We start from the raw sequence: 17,254 nt of genomic DNA, 5'->3' as shown, positions 1-17,254 counted from the left end.
ATTTCTGGTGGTTTTTTTTTTATTTATTTTACGAGCTAGTTATAAGATGCTGCTTCAGCCACCCAGCCTCCCCCTGGTGCCCGCCCTGTCCTCCCTGTGCCGCAAGCAGCAGGCGCACCTCGCACACGGAGACGCCCTTACTCCTCGCAAAACCGACCGGTGCCTATTCCATCCCCACAATTCGCTGGCATGATGTCGGGCAGCATGTGTGCGACCAACTTTTTTTTTGCTCGTAATGCGCCCCCACCTGGATGCCACCCTGGGCCATCGCCCATATCAAAAACCGCTACTGCTTTCCGATTAGTAGACAATCTGCTGACCTCCTGAGCCTCAGTCACCAACACATTAGCAGAAGTCACATGACCCCTTTTTTTTTTTTTTTTTGCTCTGATGGGGTGTTAAACGTATGCGTTCTTGATTAATCAGACCCAGTCGTATCAATGACCTCATAGTACTGTAAAACCCCAATAGAGCATCGGAAGTCTCGCACTGCAGGCTCCTCCAGTCAAGTCTGGCCAACACATTTTAAAAGTTGGCTCACCGTAATTTTTCCCACGTAAATTAATGATAACAAACTATTACGATTATTACGATTATTATTATTATTATTATTATTAGTAGTAGTAGTAGTAGTAGTAGCAGTAGTAGTACTAGTATTGTCTACAGTGTTTATAGCATCACTGAACAGAAAGTGATGATCAGAATATGTTTGTTAATATTAGCACCTTGTGTTACGTCTTATTGCCAGCTTCAGTTACACGGGGCAGAAATCTATTTAGGCTAGCGCCATTTACAATGCTGGTGTATGCCGGTTGGGCGGACCCTGACATCACATCAGTTCATGCGCATGTAGCAAGCCTTTCTCTCAGTTTCTAAACCTAACGGAGCTTCGCGATAACGCAGAAGAAGGTTGATAACGGAAACACTTCACTGTCAGATGGTCAGGATGAGCCTTTCATCAGTGTTTGTGTTCTTTCTTCCTTTTATCTGTGAGGGGTTGGGAGCACTGATCCAAACCACTGTGGGGGCAGATGTGGAGTTTCCACTCTCAGAGGAGTGCAGGAAGGGAGAGGGCACACTGTATCAGCGGCTGGATGATGCCAGCACTCAGCTCATCGCATCTCTAAATGGTTACTGGAAGCCAGGACGAGATTACACTGACCGCGTGGTCGTAGGACGCGATTGGTTAATCTTAACAAATGCTAACTTCAATGACAACGGACATTATGAGTTTACCTGCAACAGGAAACACTTGGAAGCTTACAAGCTGGAGGTATTTGTGCCCTCTGAAGTTGCTGTATCCCAGGGTGGGGATGCCATCCTCCCGTGTCGCTCCGTCACAGCGGGCCAGTCGGTGAAGTCTGCGCGCTGGAGGAGAAACGGGGAAGTACTGCTGGAGCTGAATGGTCGGACAGGGGAAATCACATACGGGGATGACTTTAACAGAAGCCGGGTATCGATACCATCTGACTGGGACCGACGGGCAGACCTGTCCCTCACCATAAAGGGAGCTCAGCAACAAGACGGAGGAGTTTATTACTGCGACATAGAGAAGGCCGAGAAACACCGCTCTGCTGTCCGCCTGCGAGTGCGCAAACCACCGGTAAGTGCACCACACCCTGCTCTATCTTGCAAACCGATTGATTTACAGCAGAAACGCTTTAAATATAACATCTGCACTTGATGCCTTGATGACTTTCTGAGTGTGAATAACTTTACCATACTGTGTCAGGGTGACTCTGCTGTGACAGCATCGATTACAACAACACTGATCTCTGTCCTGGCAGCAAAGACTCACAGTTCAGGTTTTAACTATGTCATTCAGGAATTTAACAAGATAACAGGCACCTACAGGTGATTTTGTGGCTTAAACTGGGATTAACCCCTTTTTTTCTAGTCAGATCACAGATTGCACATGAACATTTCATCTTGATGTTTTGCTGTAAACTGTGTGATCTTTGATTTGCTGTAAACTGAAAGGCATTTAAAGTTTAAACAAACTGCACTGACTAACACCGAGTTTCATGTTTTCTTGCCGTCTGCAGGAGTCCTACCACTGGATATGGATCACAATCATCATAACAGCAGCTGTGACATCTGTGATTGTTTTTACTCTCAAGTTCTTTTGGGGCTGGAGAGAGAAGACCAAGGGTGTACATGCATGAAGAGAGCAGAGGAGACAGTGTCCGAAACAGTCCACTAAATGACCAATCATTTATAATCAGGAGAAAAGCACATCTCTAAAAATTGCCCTGCCAAGCCTTCTGATGTTATACTGCCTATAAAAATGAATAGAAATAGCTTTTTGTAGTGCATTACTTTTAGTACCAAAGTCCAAACCTTTATTTCACTGTGTAATGAAAGTCTTCATGGCAAAATAAACAGCAGATATCTGCACACTGGTAACTTACAGTGTAAAGATAAAATACACACATACAGAGATTTCTTTCTGACTTTTGACTTATTTATTTGTGTCTTCTTCTTCTTGGCAGCTCTTCACTTGGTACAGTTGAAGGTCTGCCCTGAGAAAGAAGGTATAGCTTGGTTATAGCAACAGCAAATAATCAATTTTTATGATTTCTTCATAGATCTGTAAGAGGCTGGAGCTTATGGTTAATGAATGCAACAGTCTGCGTTGAGTAGTTGAATTTATTATCATTGTGTTGAGGACAAAAGAGTCTTCAGGCCTCCAAAAGACCTTTTAAAGGTTCCAGGTGCCACCAAGTGTGACTGAGCAGGAGACTGAATGTAGATATAAATGTTCATTTTAGATTATTGGCTGTAGGGTAAGGTTTTTATTATGATTTAATGCCAACAAGCTTAGTTTAGTTCCTTAGTTTATTTGATGAGGACACCCTGTGCGCTGCTGTGGTTTGTGGGTCAGTTGGTTTACAGTGAGTGTATGAAGGGCTGCTGCTGAAACCATAAACCACCAGCCAGTAAAGATTTACAGTTTAAGGGTCCTTCATTTGTTTGCTTTAGGGTTGTTTACAGGCCACAGTGACAAAATGTGATGAATTTGCTTGCACGATGAAAACACTACAGTTCAACTTCAAACACCCTCAGAGGTTCAAGCTGGACTTCTTTCTATGTCTAGAACTTTAAGGGATTCTGTTTTTTATTTAATAACTGTGACTTTACTTTTTCCATATAATGAAGTTACACATACATTCTTTTGCATCAAGTTCACTTTTAATAATTCTACCACGCAGTAAATCTGTGTGATTTTGATGTGTGGCTAACTCAGCATCTTTTAGAAATAGAAGAGTCTGAAACTCAGACAATCAGCAAATAGGGTTTCTGGTGAAGCTGGAGCCAAATAACTGCTTTTAAACTGATTCTTAGAGTCCAGAGTGAACCGTTAGTGTCCTTAAACAACTTGTTCATTGGCCACATGATATTTCCTGCATGTTTGTAGAGTTTGAACAATAAATATATTCATTTACAGTGAGCACTTGTCCTGCTCTGTTTTTTAGTCTGTACTCTGTTTACTTTGTTCTTTATAAAAACTTCAAGAAGCTTCTTGTAAAATAAAATAAAATAAAATCTTCAATAAAGTACAGCACTTAGGTTCATTAATATTCCTGTTAAATTAATGTCAAAATCAGTCAATAAACTGCTCAAAGAAAATCAGCACCATGAGGGAGCAGCAGGACAACAAACCTATACACAGACAGAAACATCTTTAATGAAAAGGAGAGCAACAACCAGGGCGAGACAGACGTCTGACCTGAAGCTGTGGAGTCAGGACTTTACATCCACTCATCATGGGCATAAATGTCATGACAATTTTAGTCTTTTCATTATTTCTTTGAACTGCCAGCAAAACAGACCCTGATGCTACCAGCACTATGATGTTTTTAACGAACACCTTTTATTGCCTCACTGGCGACAGCCTCCTCAGTACTCGTTTGTCTTTCACCCGTGTGTAGTGTCACCCAAACAGAGATCATTTTCACTTTGTTTGCATTTAAACTCTGTTTCATTGAAGACCACATCTCGTCGAATCAGTATTTTTCCTTTTTCCTCATCCCACAGTCGGTAGCCTTTTGCATTGGTTGCATATCCCAGGAAACGAACTTTCACTGCCTTTTTGTCCAATTTCTTTCTCTCTGTGTCTGGAACATGAGAATAAGCAACACAACCAAATACTTTCATATGGCTAATGTCTGGGTTTTTTTCCCATCCCATCTCTGACAGGGTGTTTCGTTCTTTAAAGCAGATGTTGGGAGCCTATTCTGTGTGTAAGCTGCAGTAGCAACAGCTTCTGCCCAGAATGTGTTTGGCAACTTTGCATGTGACAGCATGCTTCTAGCTGATTCCACTAGAGTTCTGTTTTTTCTCTCTGCAACACCATTTTGCTGTGGTGTGTGTGGTACAGTCATTTCATGGTGGATGCCTTGAGCTTTCAAATATTCTTGAAACTCTTTAGATGTGTACTCCCCACCATTGTCAGTTCTGAGTCTTATTACTCCCTGTCCACATTCATTTGAGAAGATTCTTTCAAACTCTTTGAACTTACTCAGGACTTCGTTTTTTCCCTTATAAAATAGACTTTACTACATCTGGAGTAGTCATCAATGAAAGTTACAAAGTACTTTTTTCCTCCTAGTGACTCAGTTTGAAAAGGATCACAAACGTCACTATGCACTAATTGCAACTTGCGTTTTGATCGTATTTCTCCCACTGATTTGTAAGGTTTTCTTGATAATTTGCCCTCAACACAAGCTTCACAAAAAGTGTCCTCCTCTTCTTTTGTAAAGGTAACTCCTTTTACCAAGTTTTTGACTTTTTTCAGATTTGTAGTGTGACCTAGATGCTGATTCAATTCAATTCAATTTTATTTATATAGCGCCAAATCACAACAAAAGTCGCCTCAAGGCGCTTCATAGATACAGAGAAAAACCCAACAATCATATGACCCCCTATGAGCAAGCACTTTGGCGACAGTGGGAAGGAAAAACTCCCTTTTAACAGGAAGAAACCTCCGGCAGAACCAGGCTCAGGGAGGGGCGGCCATCTGCTGCGACCGGTTGGGGTGAGAGAAGGAAGACAGATGCCACATACTTGCTGGAACTTTTTCATTGTTATGACCTAAAGCCTCAACCACTCTGCCATCACTGAGTTTCACCGTTTGTGGTTCTGAAAACTCTTGGTAGTTTTGTAGTGCTTTTTTATTCCATGTCATGTGTTTTGACGCTCCTGAATCAATTAACTATTCTTCTTGCTGTGCATCACTTTTACATGACTCATTTACAACAAAGGTTCCCTCATATGAGTCCTCTTTGTCCTTATACACCTAGCCTTGAAATAGCTTGTTAGCAACAGTATCTCTTGCAAACTGTGCTTTTAGCATCTCCCATGCTTCTTTGGGGGTCTTACAGTTTGTTATCAAGTACAATTGGGGTGCACTTACATTCAGTACCAGCACTGAAAATGCCTTTTCTTTCTTACGTTCAAATTCAGCTCGTGCTTGGGCATTAGCTGCTCCGTCTCCTGTACCATACCCCACAGTCCTTTTGCCTTCAACACGTGCTCCAGTTGAAATTTCCACGTTGCCCAATTCTCTAGTCCACTCAGCTTGTCATTAAACAGTCTATCTTCCATTGTGAATCCCATAACTCTGTTTATGACTCCCAAAAAACGTGTTAGTGACCTCTGGGCCCATAACCTGATATTTTTAACGAACACCTTTTATTGCTGTAATGCACAGACACACCAACAGAGGGCAGTAATATCCCTTCAACATACATTGTAAAATTACTATTGCAACACACCATACTTTACAGCTGATACAGCGTTCTGAAGTCTCAAAGCCTCACCTTCACTCTCCCAAACACACCTGTTATCACTGTGGCCAAATAGCTCAGTCTTTGTCTCGTCTCTGCACATTTTTTCTATTTGGCTCGTTCACGTGATCAGCTGAAAACTTCAGGGGAGCATGAAGATGCCGATCTTGATGTAAAACTCACAAACTTCCAGTTCATGGCAGGCTTGAGCCTTGTTGTTCCTGAACACCCAAACAAATTTCCTCTGTCAGAAATGAAATAATGTTGTACTTGTGTTAAAAATGATGTGACCAGGAGTTCAGCCAGTCGGCAGGGTCTCACAGGTTAACAGACATCTAGGATGATCTACTCACCTGAAGTGTTAAGTGCTCCCTCGACTTTCATCCTCGTAAAAAGAGTTGCTATTATTCATCCACTGAATAGGTCAGTACTGCAGGGTCCATCATTAAGTCAGCTGGGATAAGCAGACGACATGTATCGTCCCCGTTATATAAATAAATCAAATAGAAAAGTCCTTTCAGTGGACGATAATCTGATATAATCTTGTTGAGCCACTTTTATGCGTCACTTCCCCTTGTTGTGTAACCTGCTCTATTCTTTGTGCTTAGGTTCTGCTTGACTGTTCTGGATGACTGAGCTATCTGCTCACTGATTCAAACTGAGGTGTGATGACATCGATCAGACGATGCACTTGAACTGCGAAGGTTTATTGAATGAACTGGTTGTGAAAGGAGGGAGATCCGGACCCTAGGTTCGTGTGATGCATTAGCACAATAGCGTATGCGTCGATACCATACAGAAAAAGACCGATAGGTCGATCAGTGATAAAAAAATAAGGATGTTTATAATCGTCGCAAATGTTCCAGGTTTGACTGTAAATTTTTGTAAATAAATATATGTAGTCGCACTGCTGTAATAGATCCTGGTTGATGAGCGCATATTGGAATTTTTATTTTTAAACCAGCTGGTCGGGTGGGGCTCACTGGTATCAAACACTCAGGATACTTACCCGGAGTGCTTCATGCTTCCTCACCTGTTAGCTTTGTGAATTGTTATTGTTGTTGTTGTTGTGGAGTCATTAAATGCAACAAGGTGCTCAAATTAGCCTTCGATACAACATTCATGTATCGTCCCTGTTGTATAAATAAATAAATAAATAAATACATAAATAAAACCCAACAAAACAACTTATGACCTGGCATCAAACACGATCCCTTGTTTTCAATCAGAGTCACGTTAATGTAATCAGTAGACGTGGATGTCAGGAATGCACCACGAATCTTTACCGCAGCTGCAAAACAGCTTCTAGATCCAAGTCTTAATCTCATAACACTTATACGATTAACCGCAAAATCCGCGTCAGCAGTGAAACTGATATTTCATGCAGCGCGTTTGCTGTTTGCCTAAACTCAGCAGTCTTTCAAATGATTCATTTCAAATGAATCATTTGAAATGAATCATTTGAAATGAAACACGTGCTTTGTAGTTTATTCTGTCAACAGCCCCCCCTCCCCCCACCCCCTCAAGAATTGAGCTTAGGCACCCATATAAGAATATGAAAAGAACCTAAGAATTACCTGTCTCTATTTCCTCGCGTCTGTTTTCATGCTTTCTTATTTTAAAACGATTCGTTGTGCTTGATTAATCTGGTAAGGCCAAGGGGGTTATGCTGTGATAATCTCTCTCACATCAGCGTTGTCCTCCTGGATTGGTTTTTTTTTAGTCTATGCTTGAAATAAACTGCGAGCGGAAATTTAGCGTGCAGGGACTGTGCCACGCCTCAGAGATATGATAACAAATGCGAGAGGAATGAGAAAGTGGCCCAACAGGTTGATATCAATAAAATACAAGTCCTGTGGGTGGATGGCAATCTTCCAGCTTCTCATTGAACAAACACCGATTTACACATAACAATCCTTTGGTGTGTAACATTATTCTCCCTGCCTGTGTTTTCAATGTCACCTGCTTGATTTGTCTGGATGAGAGAACAAATAAGGTCATTGGAAGACCCGGGAGAAGGCACACAGATTAAAAGGAACAATCACAGCACCTTCTCAGCACTCCCACAGAAAGTCCACCATCTGATGTCTTAAGGTGTAGGGATTTTTGTTTGTTTTATTTTATGCATTTTTACATTGTCGAAAGAAAACTGTCAACCAGTCAGCGTTTAGTGTTTGCTGTGCAGATGATTGTCCACAAAAACAACCAAACGTGGCCTTACTGTCACAAACAGTAAGGCACTAAACAGTTTAAGCACTGGTTTAGTAACCTCAATGAGACTCCAGAACTTTGCCCTCGTAGTTGTGTTTCGGATGATTCATTTTCGTAAAGTGTTTTTTTTTTCTCTGATATCATCATAGTTCTGCTCGGGCTGCTTCAGGCAGAAGCATATGAGTGGCTACATGTTTGAACTTGGCTGGGCGATATTGTGAAATGTGACATTTTGGTTTTAATGAGGTTTTCTGGATGTCGCTTTCATTAACATCATTGAAGAAGGTTACCCCTGATCTGTTAATACCTGTGATTTTCTCCTGTTTGACTTTATACACACACAAGTGTTTTTTCCGCAGTGTGGCGTTAAGCAGCAGGGCCTTGAATGTGGACAAACAGGTTAGACTGTACATTTTTTAATTTTTATTTTTGCAAAGAACAAAGCCAAGAGATGAGCTCCTCCAGGCCAGAAACATGCAGCTGAAGAATGAAGACGGACAAAGAGTCAAAAGATGGCAAAACGAGTGCCACGCCGAGAGGAAACCCCTCACAGACAAATCAGAGATATGATAAGAAATGCAGAGAGAATCAGAAAGAGTCCCAGCATCTTCACCTTCAACCTACTTGGCTTCAGGATTGACAGTAACGTCACAGCCTGACTCACTGTGGAGTGGACTGCTGCTGTAGTGACAGAAGAAACGAGCATCCCAGCATTGTAAGAAACCTATTTATTCACTTACATGCATACAAATAAATGCTAACGATGTAAACAAAATGACAGAAGTTTAAATAAAAACAGACTAAATGAAAGCAGAATCAGAATACTTTAATAATCTCTAAGGAAATGATGGGTTGCAGTTGCCGAAACAGACAATTTAACAATATAATATATTACAGATTTAAGAAAGAGTAATAATATATACAAACCGTTCTATAATAAATATCAAGAACTAACAGATGTGATTATAAATAAATGTCAGAAATATTTACAGCAGCACTAAATAAAAATGAGCATGTTAAAAAAATGTGTAACTATTGCAGTGTTAACAGTGTGTTAGACTGAGACTGCTCAGAATACTTGCCTGGAGGGTTTCATGTTTCCTCGCCTGTTATCTTTGTGAATTGTTGTTGATGTTGTGGAGTCACTAAATGCAACAAGGTCTTCTACTTAGCTTTCAATGCAGCGGCCATGTTAACATGTATCGTCCGTGTTGTATAAATGAATCAAATACAAAATTAAATAAATAAAACACAACAAAACAACATGTCTCCGGTGACCTCCTGCACACGATTGCTTGTTCTCAGTCAAAGCCACTCCCTCACTGGGCAGCCTGCCAGAGTCATTATCAAAGGTTTACCAAGACTAAGTGATGACATTTGGCGCTTTCTTTTGCTCACATTCCAATAAGTTTTTCTTGTTACTGATTAAAAACAATAGAAAAACAGCAGCAGTGAGGGATGGGCGGTAATATTGCTGTAACTGTAGCTGCTAATCCTCTTCAGTCTAAACTATTCACATTCAAATATGAAACGTAATTGATGTAATTAATCCAGATAAGATGACAGGTTACCTATCAAATACCTATCAGCCTGAAAGTTTCTTGGCTCGGGATGGCAGCCTCTCCCTTCTTTTTGCTAGTGCAAAACAGTTATTCATAGACGTCACGGCAGACAAACAAACAATGGAGGATTCATTGTTTTCTCTCACTTGTCATCTGCATCAGGTTACAGCGTCACTTTGTTACCAACTCAAAACTTTATTGGCTTTTTACAAAAGAGAAAAGTAAACAGAGGAAAGATTGTAAATCTGTACAAACAAGCAGGACAATATACTGAGTATATAATAATATAAGCAGAATAAAAGTGCTATAAAATGTTACAAATAACAAATAATTTAACTGTTCCATGAAGTTTTGACACAGATTGTTGTGCTGTTACATTTTAGGGTTGTGTGCACAAAAGTGTGAAGCTCATATTTTTTGTGTGAGGGATAAATGTTATTATTGGACATGACTGATGAAAATGTGCAGGTAGAAAATCGAGGATTACATCTCCGTGAGTGTTTCGTCTCCTTCTTTATCCTGCATGGGAGAGAAAAACGACATTATGAAGCTGACATCGATCACGCATCACTGACTTAGTGGAATGATGCAGCCAGCATTACACCATCCTTTGCTGGATCTTTTAATAGTGCGGTGGAGCTGTGGTCCTGCTGAAGTTTCACCCAGTTTGAACAGAACAATGATGCAAAATGAGCAGCACACGTCAGGGCCCTTCTCCCCGCAGGCCTCCGTGAAACCATGCTCCGTGGGACATTACACGCCTGCTTTCTTCTTAGTCTTAGTTTTCCTTTTTTGGGGAGCGTGGACTCTTCCCGCTAATAAACATTAGTAGCCTACACGTTTTAATGTTTGATCGTGTTTTACGGAATGTTTTCTTTATGTGACAAGCATGCGTAGCAAAGTGTCAACTCGAGTTTCGTGTCCCGCCAAGAATAATCGATTTATTTTTTCAGTAAGAAGCATCTTCAAACATAAGCACGATTGCGAATAAATCTACTGTAGAAAAATGAAACAGAATAAATGAAGATCAAACATCAGACTTGTAACAGTTCAACAGATAATGCCATCATTTTCCATTTTAGTACAGCTGTAAAAGGCTTCAGCAGTCAACTCTTTATGAAGTTTAAACGAATGCCTTTTTTTTTTGTTTTAAATAACCGAGAATTCTTTTCATTATCTGTAAAACTGCGTCTCATCCGTCCGTCAGCTCATATGGACAGAATCCAACACAGGGCGTGTGTCGCGCCTTTGAACACACGCGTCAGACAGTTACACTGAGGTGTGTCCTCTTTATTTGACTTCACGCCCAGGCTAGTTCAATAAACAACCCGAGTTCGTTTCTGTCTGAGCGCGCGTGCGTTTGTGTGCGTCCGTGCGTGTGTTTGTGTGGTATCTATGATGTGATACACTGTTTTGTCATGTTTTTTTTGACGTGATGACGTATCCACAAAATCCACTGCCACTCAGGTATCTGTCGTTCACTCATTTATTTAACAAGAATCCGAAGCACACATCCATAATGTGAGTGAGGGGATTTAACAGGCTGTAAAATGCTATATGGCGTGTGGTGAAGTTATGGTGTGGTTTAGTCTCATGGACGCACACCGCTAACAGCATTAGAAGGAACGAAAATCCACTGCGGTCAAGTGAGCCCTCACTTACGAAGTCACAGTCAAGCTAGCCGCTCCGTCAGCCGCACCGAAAATGTGGTTGCACTACTCTTACGTATATTACGGTATGGGTGAAGACTGGCTTAGAAACGCAGTCTTTTGTGTCCTGACACTATTTTACTTCACAATCCACTCCCAGTTTTCTAGGCTGTCGCCACTCTTCACCCTGTGACCCACAGCCAAAATTACTGTACGGTTTTGGAGAAAATTGATAGTAAACTTTGCACAATTTACTCTACTGTACTTTTAATGTCCTCGTCTTTGACCTCAGATTACAGGAAAACTGTAAGAGGTGACGCAGATATTTCACTGGATTCTGAATCTAGGCCATCTCCACTCTGCACCCTGTGATCCACAGCCAAAATTACTGTATGGATTTTGAGAAAATTGATAGTAAACTTTGCACAATTTACTGTACTATACTCTATATATTCTCATCTTTGAGCTCAGATTACAGGAAAACTATAAGAGGTGACGCAGATATTTCACTGGATTCTGACTCTGGGTGACCCCCACTCTTCACACTGTCATCCACAGCAAAAATTACTGTACGGTTTTTGAGAAAATTGATAGTAAAATCTTCCCATTTTGCTTTACTGTACTCTACATATTGACATCTTTGAGCTCCGATTACAGGAAAACTGTAAGAGGTGATGCAGATATTTCACTGGATTCTGAATCTAGGCTGTCGCCACTCTTCACCCTGTCATCCACAGAAAATATTACTGTACGGATTTTGAGAAAATTGATATTAAACTTTGCACAATTTACTCTACTGTACTCTATATATTCTCATCTTTGAGCTCAGATTACAGGAAAACTATAAGAGGTGACGCAGATATTTCACTGGATTATGACTCTGGGTGACCCCCACTCTGCACCCTGTGATCCACAGCCAAAATTACTGTACGGTTTTTGAGAAAATATCTGCGTCACCTCTTACAGTTTTCCTGTAATCTGAGCTCAAAGATGAGAATATTAAAAGTACAGTAGAGTAAATTGTGCAAAGTTTACTATCAATTTTCTCCAAAACTGTACAGTAATTTTGGCTGTGGATCACAGGGTGAAGAGTGGCGACAGCCTAGATTCAGAATCCAGTGAAATATCTGTGTCACCTCTTACAGTTTTCCTGTAATCTGAGCTCAAAGATGTCAATATGTAGAGTACAGTAAAGCAAAATGGGAAGATTTTACTATCAATTTTCTGGAAATCCGTACAGTAATTTTGGCTGTGGATGACAGTGTGAAGAGTGGGGGTCAACCAGAGTCATAATCCAGTGAAATATCTGCGTCACCTCTTATAGTTTTCCTGTAATCGGAACTCAAAGATGTTAATATGTGGAGTACAGTAAAGCAAAATGGGAAGATTTTACTATCAATTTTCTCAAAATCCATACAGTAATTTTGGCTGTGGATCACAGGGTGCAGAGTGGAGATGGCCTAGATTCAGAATCCAGTGAAATATCTGCGTCACCTGTTACAGTTTTCCTGTAATCTGAGCTCAAAGATGAGAATATATATAGTACAGTAAATTGTGCAAAGTTTACTATCAATTTTCTCAAAATCCATACAGTAATTTTGGCTGTGGATCACAGGGTGAAGAGTGGGGGTCCCCCAGAGTCATAATCCAGTGACATATCTGCGTCACCTCTTACAGTTTTCCTGGAATCTGAGCTCAAAGATGAGAATATATAGAGTATAGTACAGTAAATTGTGCAAAGTTTACTATCAATATTCTCAAAAACCGTACAGTAATTTTGGCTGTGGATCACAGGGTGCAGAGTGGAGATGGCCTAGATTCAGAATCCAGTGAAATATCTGCGTCACCTGTTACAGTTTTCCTGTAATCTGAGCTCAAAGATGAGAATATATATAGTACAGTAAATTGTGCAAAGTTTACTATCAATTTTCTCAAAATCCATACAGTAATTTTGGCTGTGGATCACAGGGTGAAGAGTGGGGGTCCCCCAGAGTCATAATCCAGTGACATATCTGCGTCACCTCTTACAGTTTTCCTGGAATCTGAGCTCAAAGATGAGAATATATAGAGTATAGTACAGTAAATTGTGCAAAGTTTACTATCAATATTCTCAAAAACCGTACAGTAATTTTGGCTGTGGATCACAGGGTGAAGAGTGGGGGTCACCCAGAGTCATAATCCAGTGACATATCTGCGTCACCTCTTACAGTTTTCCTGGAATCTGAGCTCAAAGATGAGAATATATAGAGTATAGTACAGTAAATTGTGCAAAGTTTACTATCAATATTCTCAAAAACCGTACAGTAATTTTTGCTGTGGATCACAGGGTGCAGAGTGGGGGGTCACCCAGAGTTATAATCCAGTGAAATATCTGCGTCACCTCTTACAGTTTTCCTGGAATCTGAGCTCAAAGATGAGAATATTAAAAGTACAGTAGAGTAAATTGGGCAAATTTTATTGTTAATTTTCTCTGAATCATACAGTAATTTGGGCTGTGGATCACAGGGGGGAAAGTGGAGATAAACCAAAACTGGGAGTGGATTGTGAAGTAAAATAGTGTCAGGACACAAAACACTTCGTTTCTAAGCCAGTCGGCACCTATACCGTAATATGCGTAAGAGTAGTGCAACCACATTTTAGGTGCGGCTGGCGGGGCGGCTAGCTTGACTGTGACTTCTTAAGTGAGGGCTCACTTGACCGCAGTGAAAATCCACACGGTGAGTAAAACTCTGCTGACTCTTCCCACCTGCAGCTCGGACCGAACTCTGGGTCGACGTGTGCGTAATGATGAGGTAGAATTGTGTCTTCTGATTGGTGAAGAGAATGGGTTGCCTCACCGCTCATTGGCTAACCGGCAGCAGCCTGCTGATATCTTTACTCAGCAGATGTGGCTCCGTTCGTGAGTTCTGCCGACTGGCTGGCCTTTTGTACAGTCTGTGTAAAATCAGTAGGCCTAATGCGGAAATGGCAGCACCCAAAAAAGTAAATAATTAAAAAAACAACACAGAAAATGCTTGAAAGCAGATCATGTGTAGTCCTAATTTTTATTTTTTTTTTTACCACAAGCCTCTGGAAGTGATTGGTTAAAACCCACACACATCCAAATATCAAACTCATGTTACGCCTCTCAGACTGTAACGTCAGACCAGAGGGACACGCCTCTCCTAAGACAAGCGAGAGCTCACACCACGCGCCGAACAGAGATACGATGTCGGGTGGTGCAGTCTTCGTCTTTTTTGGTCTCTGTGTACTTTTTGTTGGCTGCTGTGGAAAATCGGCGATTCTGGGAGAGTCTGTAGAGTTAAAAGCTGATGTGAAGTGTGACGCGCAGAAATTCAGTCTAATCTACCGGCTGAGGAATGACAGTCCACGGACTGTGGCCCAGCTGGTAAACGGTGTCTGGATGCCGGGAGAGAGGTACAGAGAGCTTGTGGAGCACAGATCCACGCTCAGCTTGTTGCTAACCCGTGTGAACTACAACGATCAAGGCTACTACGAGTTCACCTGCGCCGGGCAGGTTGTCACCACCATCCACCTGGAGGTCCTCATCATCTCCAACAACAACCTCTCTGTGCCTGAAGGAGACACGCTCACGCTGCCGTGTTATTTCCACACTGAGGGGGACTCCGTGGACTCTGTTGTGTGGGAAAGAGACGGGGAACTGGTGCTGAACCACAGCCTCTCCTCCGGGGAGCTCATATATGGCACTGGGTTTGTGGGCAGAGCGTCTGTGAGGTCTGACTGGTTTGCACTGGGAGACCTGTCACTGACGGTGGAGCGGGTCCAGCTGGAGGACCGAGGTGACTTTTTCTGCCGTGTTAATAAAGGCAAAAAAAGGAGCGGGAAGTGGAGAGAGAGGGGCAGCCCTGCCGCTGTGAGAGTGACGGTCAATGAGAGGATCACCATCATCAGCAGCACCTCTGCTCCTGTGAGTACACCTCTCTGCTAAACACTGAAGCACATCACAGCTGCTGAGTCAGCGCAGTGGGTCTCACATTATTTCATGTTTGTTTCTCTGCAGCCCACGCGTGAAGCAGACACACACACAACAGCTTGTGACACTCCCATCATCATCACAGCCGTCATAACCCTGCTGCTCTCTGCTGCTGATGTGTGGTTGGTTTGGAGGAGGAAGTTCCGAAGATCAGGATCCACACCTGGAGGCGCTGATGGAGGACCTGCCAGAGACCTGGAGACGACACCTTTCACTGAGAGGAGCCCTGATGGAGGATAACTGAAGCCTGTGTGTGTGTGTGTGTGTGTGTGTGTGTGGTTTCTACACAAACACAACCTCTGCTGTGACTCTCTCTCTCTTTCTCTCTCTCTCTCTCTCTCTTATATATATATATATATATATATATATATATATATATATATATATATATATATATATATATATATATATATATATACATATATATATATATATACATATATATATATATATATACATATATATATATATATATATATATATATATATATATTATGGGGTTTGGGTTTTTAGTATCTCGCTCCTTGCTTTAGCCTAACTTCCTGTTCCTGTAGTTTATAAGTTTTATAAGATATAAATCTCAGCTTTTCTGCCAATAAATATCTGAGATTTTAATGTTTGATCGTGTTTGTGTCATGTTTTCGTGTCTTCCTAAGTACCCTACATAGACAAAACAAGAATATAGTTAAATGGAAATGTGGGAAAACTGTTTTAATAAACAAACAGAAGTCAAAAGCTCTTGTCAAAATAAGAGAAAAGGCCAGACAACAGGTTGGTTGGTATGATGTCATCAGACCAAATATTAGGTCAGAAAGTACAAAAACATCTCCCAGCTGAGCTCTGCCATCAAAACCTCTCGTTAATTGTTTTCACTTTAACTAATGCTGTGAATGAGTAAATACATTTCGATAATGAATTTTAGCTCTGCATAAATGAAGTTAGACTTCGTCAGTTTCACAACACACAGTCGTGACTTAAACGTCCGACTTTCATGATACCACAGCATGGAAATTTACAGCAAACCGGTTCATGTGCATGTAGCTGTCTGTGCTTTACTCTTTTTTTCCTGCATTATCTTTCGTCCCACGGTGAGTCGCCCTGTTTCTCCGAAATGTATTTGGGACTCAGCCAAAAAGTAAAAACGGGAAATACTGAAGCTGCTTGTGTTTAGTCTTGCTCTGTAGTAAAATCAGCGACCGTCCTGTTGCTCCCATTGAAATGTATACAGCCTATTTAAAATCTAAAACTTATAACTGTCCGTAGCCTGCTGTTGTTACCACTGTCCTGCTTGAAATGGATACTAACTAGCTAACTGACTGAATGCCCATTAACCTTATAACTCCTGTTGTGTGTGCGTTTGTGTACAGAGAGACAGCCAGGTTCATAATGGATATAAGGAAGTTTTTTCAAAAAAGGAGCCACAGTCAGGTAAAAGTGTAAAATCAAATGATCCGTCAATCAAGAATAATGTTGGATCAGTGTTTCAATGTTTATATCTTTTATTGGTTGTTCACGTGGTTTGGTTATTTTCCTTTTGGTTGAAAGTTCACTGAGAGTGGACTTTTTGTTAGTGAGCTTAATAGAATTTTTTTCATGTTAATGTAATTTTTCATCTAATTGAATACAATCTATTTGTGTATGATTGTCAGTCCAAAGAGGGAGAGAAAGAACAAGGTCAGGAAGAAGCAGGTAAGAAAACAGACAGGGAACAGTGACAGGCACAACAGAAACTGTTAAACTGACAAAGAAAAACAACAACTAATTTTACTCACACAATCTGGAAGTTGTGTTCTCCCGATATTAAAGCTGCTATACAGAAACTGCAAAACAAACTGGGTTGAAACATTTTTGACTCTCTTTAACAACATTCCAACATAACATTATAATTGATTGGGGAGATTAAAATGAATTATATATTTTTCTGCGGTTCAGCCACAACTCTACTAAAACCTCAGCCAGTACTAGGTAGGCCAACTTTTGGACCGTCCAGTTGTCTGCATGACTGCCGCAGTACATACATCACATTTGCGCACTATCAGAAAGAGCCAA

The 17,254-nt window shown here is 41.1% G+C and overlaps 2 protein-coding genes and 1 long non-coding RNA gene across 3 annotated transcripts; 2 read left to right on the top strand and 1 right to left on the bottom strand.

The window, feature by feature from the left end:
* Positions 1-717: 717 nt before the first annotated feature.
* On the top strand, positions 718-3,402 carry LOC101475049 (uncharacterized). The gene is made up of 2 exons (XM_004574658.5): positions 718-1,603; positions 2,046-3,402. The coding sequence occupies exons 1-2, from the start codon at positions 938-940 to the stop codon at positions 2,163-2,165; spliced, it is 786 nt and encodes a 261-aa protein (XP_004574715.3). The 5' UTR covers positions 718-937; the 3' UTR covers positions 2,166-3,402.
* Positions 2,466-6,238, bottom strand: LOC143417044 (uncharacterized). The gene is made up of 3 exons (XR_013097259.1): positions 6,143-6,238; positions 5,823-6,010; positions 2,466-2,522 (listed from the first exon to the last, which is right to left on the bottom strand). It is a non-coding gene; the product is annotated as an uncharacterized LOC143417044 (long non-coding RNA).
* An 8,125-nt stretch (positions 6,239-14,363) lies between these two features.
* LOC143417043 (uncharacterized) lies at positions 14,364-15,543 on the top strand. The gene is made up of 2 exons (XM_076882686.1): positions 14,364-15,139; positions 15,233-15,543. Exons 1-2 carry the CDS (start codon positions 14,420-14,422, stop codon positions 15,443-15,445), a joined length of 933 nt encoding a protein of 310 aa, XP_076738801.1. The 5' UTR covers positions 14,364-14,419; the 3' UTR covers positions 15,446-15,543.
* The last annotated feature ends 1,711 nt before the right edge of the window (positions 15,544-17,254 follow it).

Source organism: Maylandia zebra, linkage group LG3, assembly GCF_041146795.1.
Source record: "Maylandia zebra isolate NMK-2024a linkage group LG3, Mzebra_GT3a, whole genome shotgun sequence".
In the NCBI taxonomy this organism is placed as follows: domain Eukaryota; kingdom Metazoa; phylum Chordata; class Actinopteri; order Cichliformes; family Cichlidae; genus Maylandia; species Maylandia zebra.
Note: the sequence above shows the minus strand (reverse complement) of the source record. Positions and strands in the feature narration are given on the sequence as shown.

What these genes read in the sequence shown, in the direction of transcription:
- LOC143417043 (XM_076882686.1), top strand. Translation starts at nt 14,420, where the DNA reads ATGTCGGGTGGTGCAGTCTTCGTCTTTTTTGGTCTCTGTGTACTTTTT. An exon ending in TCAGCAGCACCTCTGCTCCT is followed by an intron (nt 15,140 to 15,232) that starts GTGAGTACACCT and finishes GTTTCTCTGCAG; the next exon opens with CCCACGCGTGAAGCAGACAC.
- LOC101475049 (XM_004574658.5), top strand. Translation starts at nt 938, where the DNA reads ATGGTCAGGATGAGCCTTTCATCAGTGTTTGTGTTCTTTCTTCCTTTT. An exon ending in TGCGAGTGCGCAAACCACCG is followed by an intron (nt 1,604 to 2,045) that starts GTAAGTGCACCA and finishes TGCCGTCTGCAG; the next exon opens with GAGTCCTACCACTGGATATG.